The 12,398-nt window shown below is 37.2% G+C and overlaps 1 protein-coding gene across 3 annotated transcripts in view; it reads left to right on the forward strand.

The window, feature by feature from the left end:
- The window catches only part of EML5 (EMAP like 5), a 177,834-nt gene that overhangs the window by 148,789 nt on the left and 16,647 nt on the right, over window positions 1-12,398 (forward strand). For 2 of the 3 annotated variants that reach the window (XM_059182578.1, XM_059182579.1), the window contains 3 exons: window positions 633-762; window positions 2,995-3,093; window positions 5,240-5,260. In XM_059182578.1, coding sequence (XP_059038561.1) covers window positions 633-762; window positions 2,995-3,093; window positions 5,240-5,260 — 250 coding nt within the window. The remainder of the gene's footprint in view (window positions 1-632; window positions 763-2,994; window positions 3,094-5,239; window positions 5,261-12,398) is intronic. The other variant, XM_059182580.1, reaches the window with a different exon arrangement.

Consider the following 12,398-nt stretch of genomic DNA (forward strand, 5'->3'; position numbering starts at 1 on the left):
CAGAGAGCCTGATGTGGGGCTTGATCCCAGGACCCTGAGATCATGACCTGAGCCGAAGGCAGAGGCTTAATCCACTGAGCCACCCAGGCGCCCCCAGATTACATATTTTTAATAACAATGCAAATCAAAATAATTCTTCTTTTGGACACAAGAAGTATCTTAGTGTTTAACACATAAGCTTTTTTTTTTTTTAAGGTTTTATTTATTCATTTGAGAGGAAGAGCACAAACAGTGAGAAAGGCCGAAGCAGACTCCCAGCTGAGCTGGGACCCCCGACATGGGGCTCAATCTCGGGACCTAGGGATAATGACCTGAGCTGAAGGCAGATGCTAAGTCATCTGAGCCATCCAGGACTCCCCAACCCATGAACTCTCAACAACTGACATTCTTGAAGCCAAATGACCTTGTGATTCTCTTTTCCATTTTTATAACTCTGTAGAACAGTATAGTGTGTGTGTTTCAGCTGCCCAGTGCACATTATGGAGAAGTTTGTCTCCTTAATTTTGTGTTCAAAGTTTGTAAAACATCAAAACACATCCCCCATTTTGACTGAAGATACCAGTACTATGTATAAAAATAATGGTGAACGTTTAGAGATAAGGAATTGTAAAATGGTTTTATTGCTGTTATAGGACCTTGTGTTGGAGCTTGTTTTTGGCTATCGGGGAAGAGACTGTAGGAATAATGTTCACTATCTAAATGATGGTGATGATATAATTTATCACACTGCATCTGTTGGAATTCTTCACAATGTAGCTACAGGTAGGAATCTCTGATTCTCCATCTCCCACTGTTTTTTTTACTTTAGAATTTTGTTATTTATAGTCTTACATTTCTTTGTTAAAGTTATAAATAATTAAATCGCTTAAGTCCAGAATGTCTTTCATACTATTGAATTTTCCAGTAATATTTCAAATAACCAAATTTACAGTCTTAAGAACATATAGCACAGCAGAAAAAGACATCATAATGCAAAGTACTCATGGCTCTCTATTAGAAGTGAAGGTTTACTGTACATTGAAGCCATGTTTTATAATGAAACCACTTGTAACTTTATTTCTGCCAAACCTTAGCGTGAAAATGGATGGCTTAGTGGTTATCTTTTCTAGGTAGTGATTAAAAGTAGCATGTTCAGGGAGTGATTGCTGGCGTGTAGGGTGAAGTGAGCAGTGTTTTGACTGAGGACTTGAAAAGCCAAGGAAGATACTAAGAAAGTTGTTCCCCTGTGGCTCTTCTGGGAGGATGCTTTGTTTGGTTCATAGTGAGAAAATACTTCTTGATGTTTATTTAACTGATTGGATTGTTGAAAAGCAAATAACATTCTCTTATCATTTATTGACCAATGATGTATAATCCTACTAGTGACATTCACTATTTAATTTTGAATTGTTTTCTTATATGTAATTATAAACTTAATAAAGTCTAAAGTTGGAAGTAAAAATAGAGATTGTTTAGTTCAAACATTTCTGGCTTTTTCCTCTGATAGCTTCACTCTGAAGAAGTAAAAAATGGATTATGTGAGTCTTAAACCCCCATGCCTATTCTGTATTAATCATTAATATGATAGTCCTATTTTGGTTTCCTAAGGAAAAGGATTCACTAAGATCACGCAGAAATCAGTGTTGATTTTCAGTTTAATAATTTGGGTCATTTAAAAAATACTTGGATGATCCTCTTTGAGGCTTCTCTTATCATTCAAGGAGAATATAGAATAAGAAAAGATGGTCTAGAAAGGAATATGTAGATATAATTTCATGTTTATACTGATAATTTTCTTTATTTTTAATTTTCTGATTTGTAATTAATCACTTTTTTATTGATGGAGTGAAGGGAGAGAGAAAGAGCAGAAGGAAGGCTAGGCATCTCTCCACTTGTCATTATTTGTCCTTTCCAGTTTGGGATACATTGCTCTGATTCCAGTCCAAGGAGTTTTGATGTATTAGCTGATCTTCTTCAAACTTAGCCAATAGCACATATAATTGCTGGTTTGTTGTCACTCAACTCTCAGCCCTGGGAAATATGAAGTACATTTCACTTTGAAGAGAAGTTTTAAACTATTAGACCTGGTAAATGTCATTCATATATATATAAATATGTATACACACACACACATACATACATATATATATGTATGTGTATATATATGTATGTGTATATGTATGCACATGTGTGTATATATATACTTTTCTTTTCTTTTTTTTGTTTTTTATTGCTTTGCTTTTTGGAGGACCTCAGGTTGATGGCTCTCTGTAATTTGGACCTGACCTACAACCTATCATCCTGACCTCATTTCCCACCTCTCCACTGTACTTACACAAACCTACCTTTATTATGTCCTGTCTAAGGACATAATGTCCGATGTCCTGTCTACCTTTATTTATGATCATGTCTAAGGTCTCTTCACTATCAGTGCTACTAGATAAATCACATGACTTCTTTGATCAAAGTTCTTGAGTACCACTGACTACAGAATAAATGCAAAACTCATAGGCTGGCATTCAGAGTCCTCTATCATTCTATTTCCAATTTGCCCTTCCAGCCACATTTCTCAGATTTCTTCTTGACCTTACACTTCAACCAAATGAGCCATATATATGCATACTTAATACTTTCTGATCTTTGTACCTTTCCTTAAAGTACTTCTGTACCTGAAATGCCCTTCCCCACCCACCTTCACATTTACAAAGTGTGTCATGTCAGTCCAAGAGTGCCATATGCCCACAATAAGAATAATTCCCATAGCCTTTGGATCTTTAACACTCTTTTGGCACTTAATGTCTTTAGCCTTGTGTTACATGGTTTATGCCTTTCAGGAATCTATCCAATTAAAGACTTCTGAATCATATTTCTGTCTTTATGATGATGTGCACATATTCAGTGTCAAAAAATATGTATTAAGTACGTTAAACAGAGCAGTTCATTGTTCTGGATAAATGCATTAGGCTGTTATACCTTAAATTTTCAGTTTTAATTCTCAAATTCTTTTTTTAATAGGGACTCAGAGTTTTTATCAGGAACATAATGATGATATACTGTGCCTCACTGTAAATCAGCATCCCAAATTTATCAACATAGTGGCAACTGGCCAAGTAGGTATGTTTCTATATTTTAAAAAGAAACAACTTTAAGTAATTGTATTGTTCAAATTAATTCAATATCCTAGAGGGGAAAAATTTTAAAATTTATTGTGTATTGTTCAAAACTACTATTTGTATATAAAACACACACCCAGTTTTACCATATTATTTGCTTCCAGGTACCTTCCTCTTACTTTGGTTATCTCAGTTGGTGCAGACAGTTCAAAATTAATAAACTATTTTATGGTGATTGACATAGTTGGATTTAGTCCTTTAATAGAAATTTCTGATCAGCAAAAAGGCATAATATAGTAAGCAGAAAGGAAGAATTTGAGGCGAAAGTGGTAAATAAGGGGAGCCACGAAGGAACTAGACTGACAGGGCCACGATGTCTGGGGTAGCTGGGGTTGAGCTAGAAAGAAGAGAGAAGCCATGTGACCATGCTGGTAAATCCTCCCTCCTTTCTCTTGTCCTTGGCATTGATCTAAGTTATCAGCTGTTTTAAAACCACCTGTCTTGCTGTCTTCTTTTAACTCTTTAAAAAACTCAAAGGATATCATTCTGCAAGCAAAACGATGAGAAGATAGCAGGTCTGTTTAGAACATATCTACCAATCAGTGATCACTATGAATACTACATAATAGATTTGGTCAATCAGAATTTTATACTCTGGTGTACTTTGTAAAAATGACTGATGTCATTGGGATTGTTGGATGTTGGTGGGCCTCAGTTGCTAAACCAGCTTTCCAGGTCTTTTTCTTTTGGATGGGATAATTTGTGCTTTTAATATCTTCTTTTTCATACAGGTACTAAACTGATCAGTTAGCAGCTTGATCAGTGGGTTGCTTAGTTCTACGGTTATACCACTTTAGTATTCCTCCTTTCTGTAAATTTATCTATTTTTAATCTTTGGGTCTAGGCCCTTTTTGCACTAAATTTTTAAAAATTCAAGTCTTATTTTTACTCTGCACAGAGTACTTTATTCTGCACAGAAAATAAGATCATGTTACCATTTGGGTCATGAAAGCCTAGTTTCGTACCTCTTCACATCTAGTTATTCAGTTAACTTTTATTGAGCTAAATTCATTTATTCAACAAACTTACTGAGCATATACCATGCACAAGGTATTTTTCTGTGTGGGGGATATAAAAATCTCTGCGTTAATGGAATTTTCATAGTGTGAATAGAATACTAGAAGGTATGGTTCTTCCATTTTCCAGCTTTGCTCCTTCTTTTCTTTCCCTTCTTTCCCCTTTTTAGGCAGGTTTGCTTAATATATTAGTGCTATGGTGTTCTTTTGATTAAGAAATGTAGTCACAAATACAATCTTTCATGAAATTTGTCCCTCTTTTCTTTTCCCCCTTTTTATTGAGATATAATTGACATCTAACATTATGTTAGTTTCAGGTGCACAACCTAATGATTCGGTATTTGTACACGTTCCTTTTGTTTTGAAAGGTAGCACTGTAGGGAAATGCGAATGGCTAATTATATCCCCATGTCTGTCATTTCAAGTCAGAGTGCAGGCAGTACAGAGGTGAATTTTAGATCATATGTGCAGCCCTGTTTCTTGCCCCACTGTACCCTTCCACAGAGTAGATACAATTTTTTTTTTTTTTTTACTGATGGCTAATGAAGTATAAGATAGACTTAAGACCAAAGAGTGAGAAACTTTTTCTCTTCTGACCCCAAAGAAAATTGAATGAGTAGTTATTTTGCCTGCCAAGCTTGTATGATACAAAACACTGTCTAAAATGTTTATGGCTCTCTTGGTTAAAAATTGTATAGGTCATAAGGGAAATACTTGCTTTGTGGTATTTTAGCCAGTTACATTCAAACTTTTTTTTTCCCCTTAGCTAGAATCTTGGACTCTCAGGGCCAAGGAGAGATACATTAAAATTTCAGTCTTTTAACAGAGCATTTTGTAATCTAAGATGTATCCAAAGATTAAATGGTCATATACATTAAATATAAATAAATATGTATAATTGAAATGAATAGCTTCAGTTACAGTTTACTCAGTGCAACATAATAAAATTCATTTTGCATATAATGCTTTATGATTTATGTTGTGTAAATTATTTTGTGATAATTGAATTTTTATAAATTTTGCTTTTAAGTTATTTATGGATAATTATTTTTCTGCTGCTTTCCATTGTAGGTGATTTAGCAGACATGTCAGGTAAGGAAAATTCATCACTTTCTGTTGTAGTTATATTGTTTAGTACAAATTTTTTGTTGTTGTTTAGTACAAATTTTTATAGAGTAATTCAGTACTTGAGCCTATTTTGGATTCTTTTAATGAAAAATATATCATTTTAATGTCATGGTACTGAACCCTATCTGCAATAACAATAAGACTTGTTTATTTTTAAAACCAGTTTATTTTGACCTTTTTAGTTTGCCAGCACCACTGTAAACACTTCACATGTCTTAACTTTTCCTGGTGGGCATTAACCTGCCAGTATCAAACAGCTGCTAAGAGTGCAGGTGGGAACAAAAATGAATCTTAAATATGACTTAATAGATTGTATTGCCTAAAAGTAAAAATTTAATTATTTTTATTAATCACTCCAATTATTGCACATATTAGATCAACAGATCATAGGATTTAAGAATAACTTTCTATTATTGATCTTGACCATAGCTTTTTGACTCTAAAAAGCTACTAGGTAAAGTGTCCATTGTTTTTAGGTATTCACTAGGCTTTTTCTACTAAATTTTCAGTTTACGTAATATAATAAAAAGAGCAGCTTGATACAAAAATATTTCCCCATGATGTGCATCTATTTCCCTCTCCTCCAGGATAAAGCATGATTTTGTGATTTGACTATTAAACTACAAATTTATCCAAGCCAACAGGCAATGTTTCTGCTCTCTCTCGGTTACATTCAAGAGCAGGGATTGGCAAACTACAGCCCTGGAGCCTAATCTGGCCTATTACCTGTTTTTGAATAGCCCATGAGCTAAGTATAGTTTTTACTAAGTTAGACAGTTGGGAAAAATAAAAAATATTCACAGCACATGAAAATTATATGAAATTCAAATTTCAGTATCCATAGCTAAAGCTTTGTTGGACACAGCCAGGCTCATTCATTTGTGTCTGGTTTCTGGCAGTGTTTGTGCTACGTCAGCGTGGAATAGCTGCACCAGAAACCACACGTGACTGCCCTCTTGTCGCTTCGCATTGCTGCTTGGCACACTCTGAGTGCAGCGATGCCCTTATAACGTGGCAAGTTGCGAGCTACACCACAACATTGAATTTTGTTATTTAACCAGTGTATATCCATCAAAACAAGGCAAAAAAGGAAAGGGGAATTTGAAGGTCACACTTCTAAGGCACAGTGAGATGTGGATTATGTTGTTATCAAGTTACCTGGTAAAATACTGTGTTTATCCTGCAGTGACACTAGAGCTGGGCTAAAAGAATACAATATATGGTAACATTTTCACATGAAACTTTATCACAGTATTCCCAGCTCACAGGAAACCAACAGCCAGAAAAACTAGAAAATTTTAAAGAATATGAGAGTATCTCATCACAACAGAATTTCTTCACAAAAATAAAACATTAAATGAGCCTGCAACCAAAGCTTCTAAATGGCGCATTTGTTAGTCAAGAGAAGCTGTTTACTGACTCTGAGTCAATTAAATTATGTTTGATTGCAGCAAACATCTGTCCAGAGAAAATAAAGTTATTTAAAACTATTAGCTTTTTGGCAAAAACTGTTGCTAAGAGAGTTGAGGACATTGGGAACAGCCTCAGTAGTCAATTAAAAGCAAAATCCCCAAAAAGGCAAATAATTCTGGTTTCCCTTGGCTCTCGATGGATTGACAAATGTTGTCAGTTGCTTGCTTGAGGAATCAGTGCTAACTTAGAAGTGACCGAAGAGTTGGCCTCTAAGAATAGTCTCCATGGGACAACTACAAAAGATAATATTGTCAGAGAAGTAAAGAAAACATTAATTTAGGACAATCTGAAGTGGAATCTGCTAAGGTACTTGGTAACTGATTATAAAAATATATGTGCAGCTGGAGCAGAGAAAAGGGATAATTGGTTAAGTGTACAAAGCTGGTGAAAGTTTCAGGTATTTAAAGCTTACAGTTATTCATTGTGCTATTCGTCAGGTGGTTTGTGGAAAACCTTTCAATGTATCGTGTGTTATTGACAACCTCGGTTTGTCATTGAGAGTCAACAGTTACTGTCCTTTGTTCTCGTAGAGTTAACCCTCGTCAGTTCCATGAATTTTTGTTAGAAGTAGAAGCTGAATATCCTGATTTGTCCTATCCACAGCAGTTCAGTGGTTTAGCAGTAGTCATTATTGCAATTTCTGGAGCTCAGAGCCAAGACTGAAATTTATCTGAATGAGAAAAGTGTTGTTGTTTGTCTCTATTATGGAAAACTGAATGACCTTGGAAATTAGTTTTTGCTACAGACTTGATCATGTTTCTTAATGAATTCCACATGAATTTACAAGGAAACTACAATCACAGTAACAACCTGCAGTTAACAATTACAGTGAAACTTATATCTACAGGAATGCTGTACTCGCAAGTCATGCCAACCTGCATGATATGCTTCTCATACTGTCAAACATTAAAACAAGGAGTGAGAGTCCCATTTGCAGCAACTGTATTCTCTGGTCTCAAATACAGTTCCAGTAGAACTTCTCAGATCTTGATACAAATACAAAGAAAATCCCTATATTTCAAAAATTGGTTTAACTGAAACTGAAGAACATCCACCCAACCTTCAGTTAATGGTGATTATTCTACAATGTAATACAAGCTAAAAGCCAGATAATCAAGACAAGACCCTAACAGAATGCTCTCAACTTTCCAAATGATTCATATGCTCAGTTAAGATCATGTGCTTATGAGTTAATATTGAAATTTCCCAGTAACTATCTACATAAGACATTTTCAAGGTTGAAATGTGTAAAATTACTACAGGTGAATATTTGCAATTGATTTTTTTTAAGATTTTATTTATTTGACAGAGAAAGTGAGAGAGGGAACACAAGCAGGGGAAAGGGCAGAAGGAGAGGGAGAAGCAGGCTCCCTGCTGAGCAAGGGGGGTGCTAATCCCAGGACTCTGGGATCATGACCTGAGTTGGAGGCAGCCAGGCACCCCCACAATTGATTTTAATGATAAATAACTCTGACTTTGAACCTCACTTAAGTGACATGTTATCTCCAAAAAAGAATTTTATTCTTCCTTTAGATCTGCATTCATTTTGCACAATGAATTTCATCAATAAAAATTTTATGGAAATTTGCTTTTTCTTATTACACAAGTACCTGCACAATATCTTTAATTCTGTCTCTGACCCTATATAGAGAAAGTTTACAGACATCAGCTCCACAAGGAGACAGGCAATAAATAAGTAAACTTTTAAAACTAACATGATCTATTAAAAAACAAAGTTTTGTAAAACTAACATGATCTGAGGTGGTAATATGCTAAAAACAAGATGATGCCAGTAAAACAAGATGTTTGGTTTTTTTGTTTTTTGTTTTTCTTTTAAAGATTTATTTATTTATTTATTTGACAGAGAAATCACAAGTAGGCAGAGAGGCAGGGAAGGCAGAGAGCCTGATGTGGGCCTTGACCCCAGGATCCTGAGATCATGAGCTGAAGACAGAGGCTTAACCCTCTGAACCACCCAGGCGCCCAAGGTGTTTGTTTTCTGAGGTGGTAACATTCAGCTAGGCCAAGAATGATTTAAAAAAAAAAAGATAGCCAAGGGATGAATTGGGGACTCCAGGCTGAGGCCTGGTTTGGGGGTCCCAAGACCACCCATACACTCAGTGATTCACTAGCAGGAATTATAGGGCCTAGAGGTAGTTAGGGCTTTAGTTTCTTATAGTAATCAGCGAGGGGAAAAGACACAACAGATAGAGTCTAGAGGCTTTGGGCACAGGCTTTCTCTGTCTCCCTCACCACCCTTCCCCAGAGGTCACACACAAATCTGCTTTACCAGCAGCAGATGCAGCAACATGGGAGCAGGGTTTTGTCCAGGAAAGCCCACTCCAGCGTTAAAGTCCAGGCTTTTTACTGGGGGCTGGTCACACAGGCACAGACCAGCCACAACTACTGAAATACCCAGAAGAAAGCAGGTGTTCAGCACCCCGTGTAGATAAAACAGCCTTAAATCAATATAGGGACCATTTCAAAAGTCAGGTCTCTACACACTTGCAAGCAGGCCCTTCTAATGATAGTAACTTCAGGCTTGTTTATGTTAACTCTTTCCCTGTGCAGGCCATAAAGCTAAATCAAGAAACAGGAAGGTTGGGCGCCTGGGTGGCTCAGTGGGTTAAGCCGCTGCCTTCGGCTCAGGTCATGATCTCAGGGTCCTGGGATCGAGGCCCGCATCGGGCTCTCTGCTCAGCGGGGAGCCTGCTTCCCTCTCTCTCTCTCTCTGTGATCTCTCTCTGTCAAATAAATAAATAAAATCTTAAAAAAAAAAAAAAAAGAGGAAGGTTAGTTTGGAGGAGTAAGGCCTCTGAGATGCACATGGAGAAAGGGGTAGGAATAAATTGCACCGGGCTTTGGAGATCATGGAGAGGAGTTTGGATACCTGCTAAGTGCAGAATCCATCATGGAGATTGTGAAGCAAGGGAGGGAGGTGAGCTCATTTAAATTTTGAGAAAATCGCTGTGCACTATTAAGGATGTAGAGGGGAAAGAGATATAATCAGAAAGTTAGGAAGATACTATAGTTGTCAAAGCAAAATACATTTTTAATTGGGGTGGTAGATTAGACAAAGATGAGATGTGTTTTGGAGTTAAAGCCAGTGGTCCTTTCTGAAGAATTGGTTGTGAAGGCATGATAGAAAGCGAGGAACCAAGGCTGTTTATTTTTTGCTTGACCACTGGCTCAGTGAGATGGGAGAATACTTCTGGAGAAACAGTTGGGCAGGAAGAAATTATTTACAGACATAAGGATTGAACCCACATTGGTGGGTTTGGGGGTTGGGGAATAAGGAAGCTCTATTTTCTTCATTTTGATAGCTGAGAGTGAGGAGGTGGTACGAAGGTAGGGGGTAAAATTTTGAACTTATCACTTTGGAATGTGTGAGAGTAAATCTACATTAGAAAATATGTGGTGTAATTACCAAACTTGAATAGATGTCTTCTTTCTGGGTAGACACAAAGGGGACATCTTTTGTCTGACAAAGTTTTTTCAGCGTACCTAAGGCAGTGCTAAGAATTTGACATTTGATCCTTAAGGGGATTCAAAGAGAATTCTCCGCACCTCCCCCCAACCCCTATCATAGTTACCACTTGTCACAATAGGCAATTGTCCATTAAGTGACCCTAGTGCTCTTCCAAGTGCCCTCTGTGACAGAAAATAAGGAAATTTATTAGCCCTAAGTTTGGTTGCATTTGTGGTCAGAAAAGGGCTGCCAGTGCCAGTTAGAATTACATGCTTCTTTGCTTTCATTCAGTGGAAAAAAGGATAAAAACTCTTTTCACAACTATGAGCTAAAAATGCATGGTTCCTTCCTTTTAGTCTGATTGAGTCCATTTAAGACCCAAAGCAAATCCTGTACTAAGAGGACACCTGGGGAATACCATGTGCTGATGGGCTAAATCTGGGTTACTGAACTCAATCGCTCTGTTGGAGGTGGGGAGTGGGGAAGGCAGCATGAGGGGTTGGGGTATAGGGGAGCTTATTACAAGGGCATTAGACTAATCAACTGAGCAAACAGTGTCTTTTCCCTGAGTCACTTGCTCTCTGTATGGGAGGACTGGATTCCTGCAGAGAAGTATAGCTTTGTGAAGAAAGAAGGAGGTAATGAATGGTGGGTAGGCAGCAAGGAGCTGACCACTATGGAAACTGAAGAAAAGGGGCACCTGGGTGCCTCAGTGGGTTAAAGCCCCTGCCTTCAGCTCAGGTCATGATCCTAGGGATCATGACGATCCTGGGATCGAGCCCCACTTGGGCTCTCTGCTTGGTGGGGAGCCTGCTTCCCCCTCTCTCTCTGCCTGCCTCTCTGCCTACTTGTGATCTCTGTCAAATAAACAAATAAAATCTTAAAAAAGAAAGAAAGAAAAAGAAACTGAAGAAAGAACTACCATTAATTGGTGCACTTAATGGCTCATGTTAAAATTTTGTTTTAAAATACAGTTTTATTATGCTGTACCAAAGGCAAAGTAGAGGACGGGGAAAGAATATCCTTTAAAACGTTGATTCTTATGAGATCCAGTTAGTAATTGAAACAGACCCTTATAGGCATCTCTGTTCTAGAGACTGACAGTTTAGGAATGCTTATAAAAAGTCAGTGGGAGGGGCGCCTGGGTGGCTCAGTTGTTTGGGTATCTCCCTTCAGCTCAGGTCATGATCCTGGGACCCTGGGATCAAGCGCCACATTAGGCTCCCTGCTTTGTGGGAGTCTGCTGCTTTTTTTCCCTCTCTCCTTCCACCACTTGTTTTCCCTCTCCCTCTCAAATAAACAATCTTAAAAAAAAAAAAAAAGTGGGATTGATTTTCCAGGGATAGCTTAATGTAATGGAAGAAGCCAAGAACAGAATGGATTCTGAGGACAGCACATCTCTGTTGGCTCTGCCAGCTCTGAGGTGTGTGTGACTTAGGGCTTGACTGACTTCATGGGAAGACACATCTGCCTAGAAGTGGGGCCTAGATGTGTTCCCTGTAACACGCCTGGCCCATGATAGACATTAGCTGGTAGCGTGTAGGAAGGGGAACAGTGAGAGCACGATCTGTGTTACTCCGGTATCATAAATGACCATTTTTGAATCGTAGGAGAAAATAAAATGTACTTAATGAACATAATTTAATCTTTCTTCAGTAAGTTAGGCCTTGAAAATTTGTAGTGATTTAAATCTTAGATCCTGTTACTGATATAAGTTCAGAATAGTCTGAATATGTAGTAATCCTATGCCATGTTCATACTGTATGTTTTAAAACACAAGTTTCAGGTATATACTCCTTACCATTTAACTTTCTTGGAAAGCTTGAAAAGCTCAGTAATTAAGATTATTTGCTATCTAAACTGTAGATAAATGAAAGTCCTTGTCATTTGTGAGATATGGAATTTGGAGACAAAACTGATGTCCCTTGAAAGCCATTATCTACCTCCTCACATTTAGGCAGATAAAGTACATGGATTGCTGAGAGGTGCTTTTTGTGAACATGTAAAAATGTTTTATGTTATAGAAGACCTATATAATATTTATTATTGGCAAGAAATTATAGACTGATCTAGTATATATTTACTTTCTTTTTCAAAATTTTATTTAAATGCTAATTAACATACAGTATAATATTGGTTTTAGGAGAATTTATTGATTCA

This window comes from Mustela lutreola, chromosome 7 (assembly GCF_030435805.1).
Source record: "Mustela lutreola isolate mMusLut2 chromosome 7, mMusLut2.pri, whole genome shotgun sequence".
Lineage (NCBI taxonomy): Eukaryota > Metazoa > Chordata > Mammalia > Carnivora > Mustelidae > Mustela > Mustela lutreola.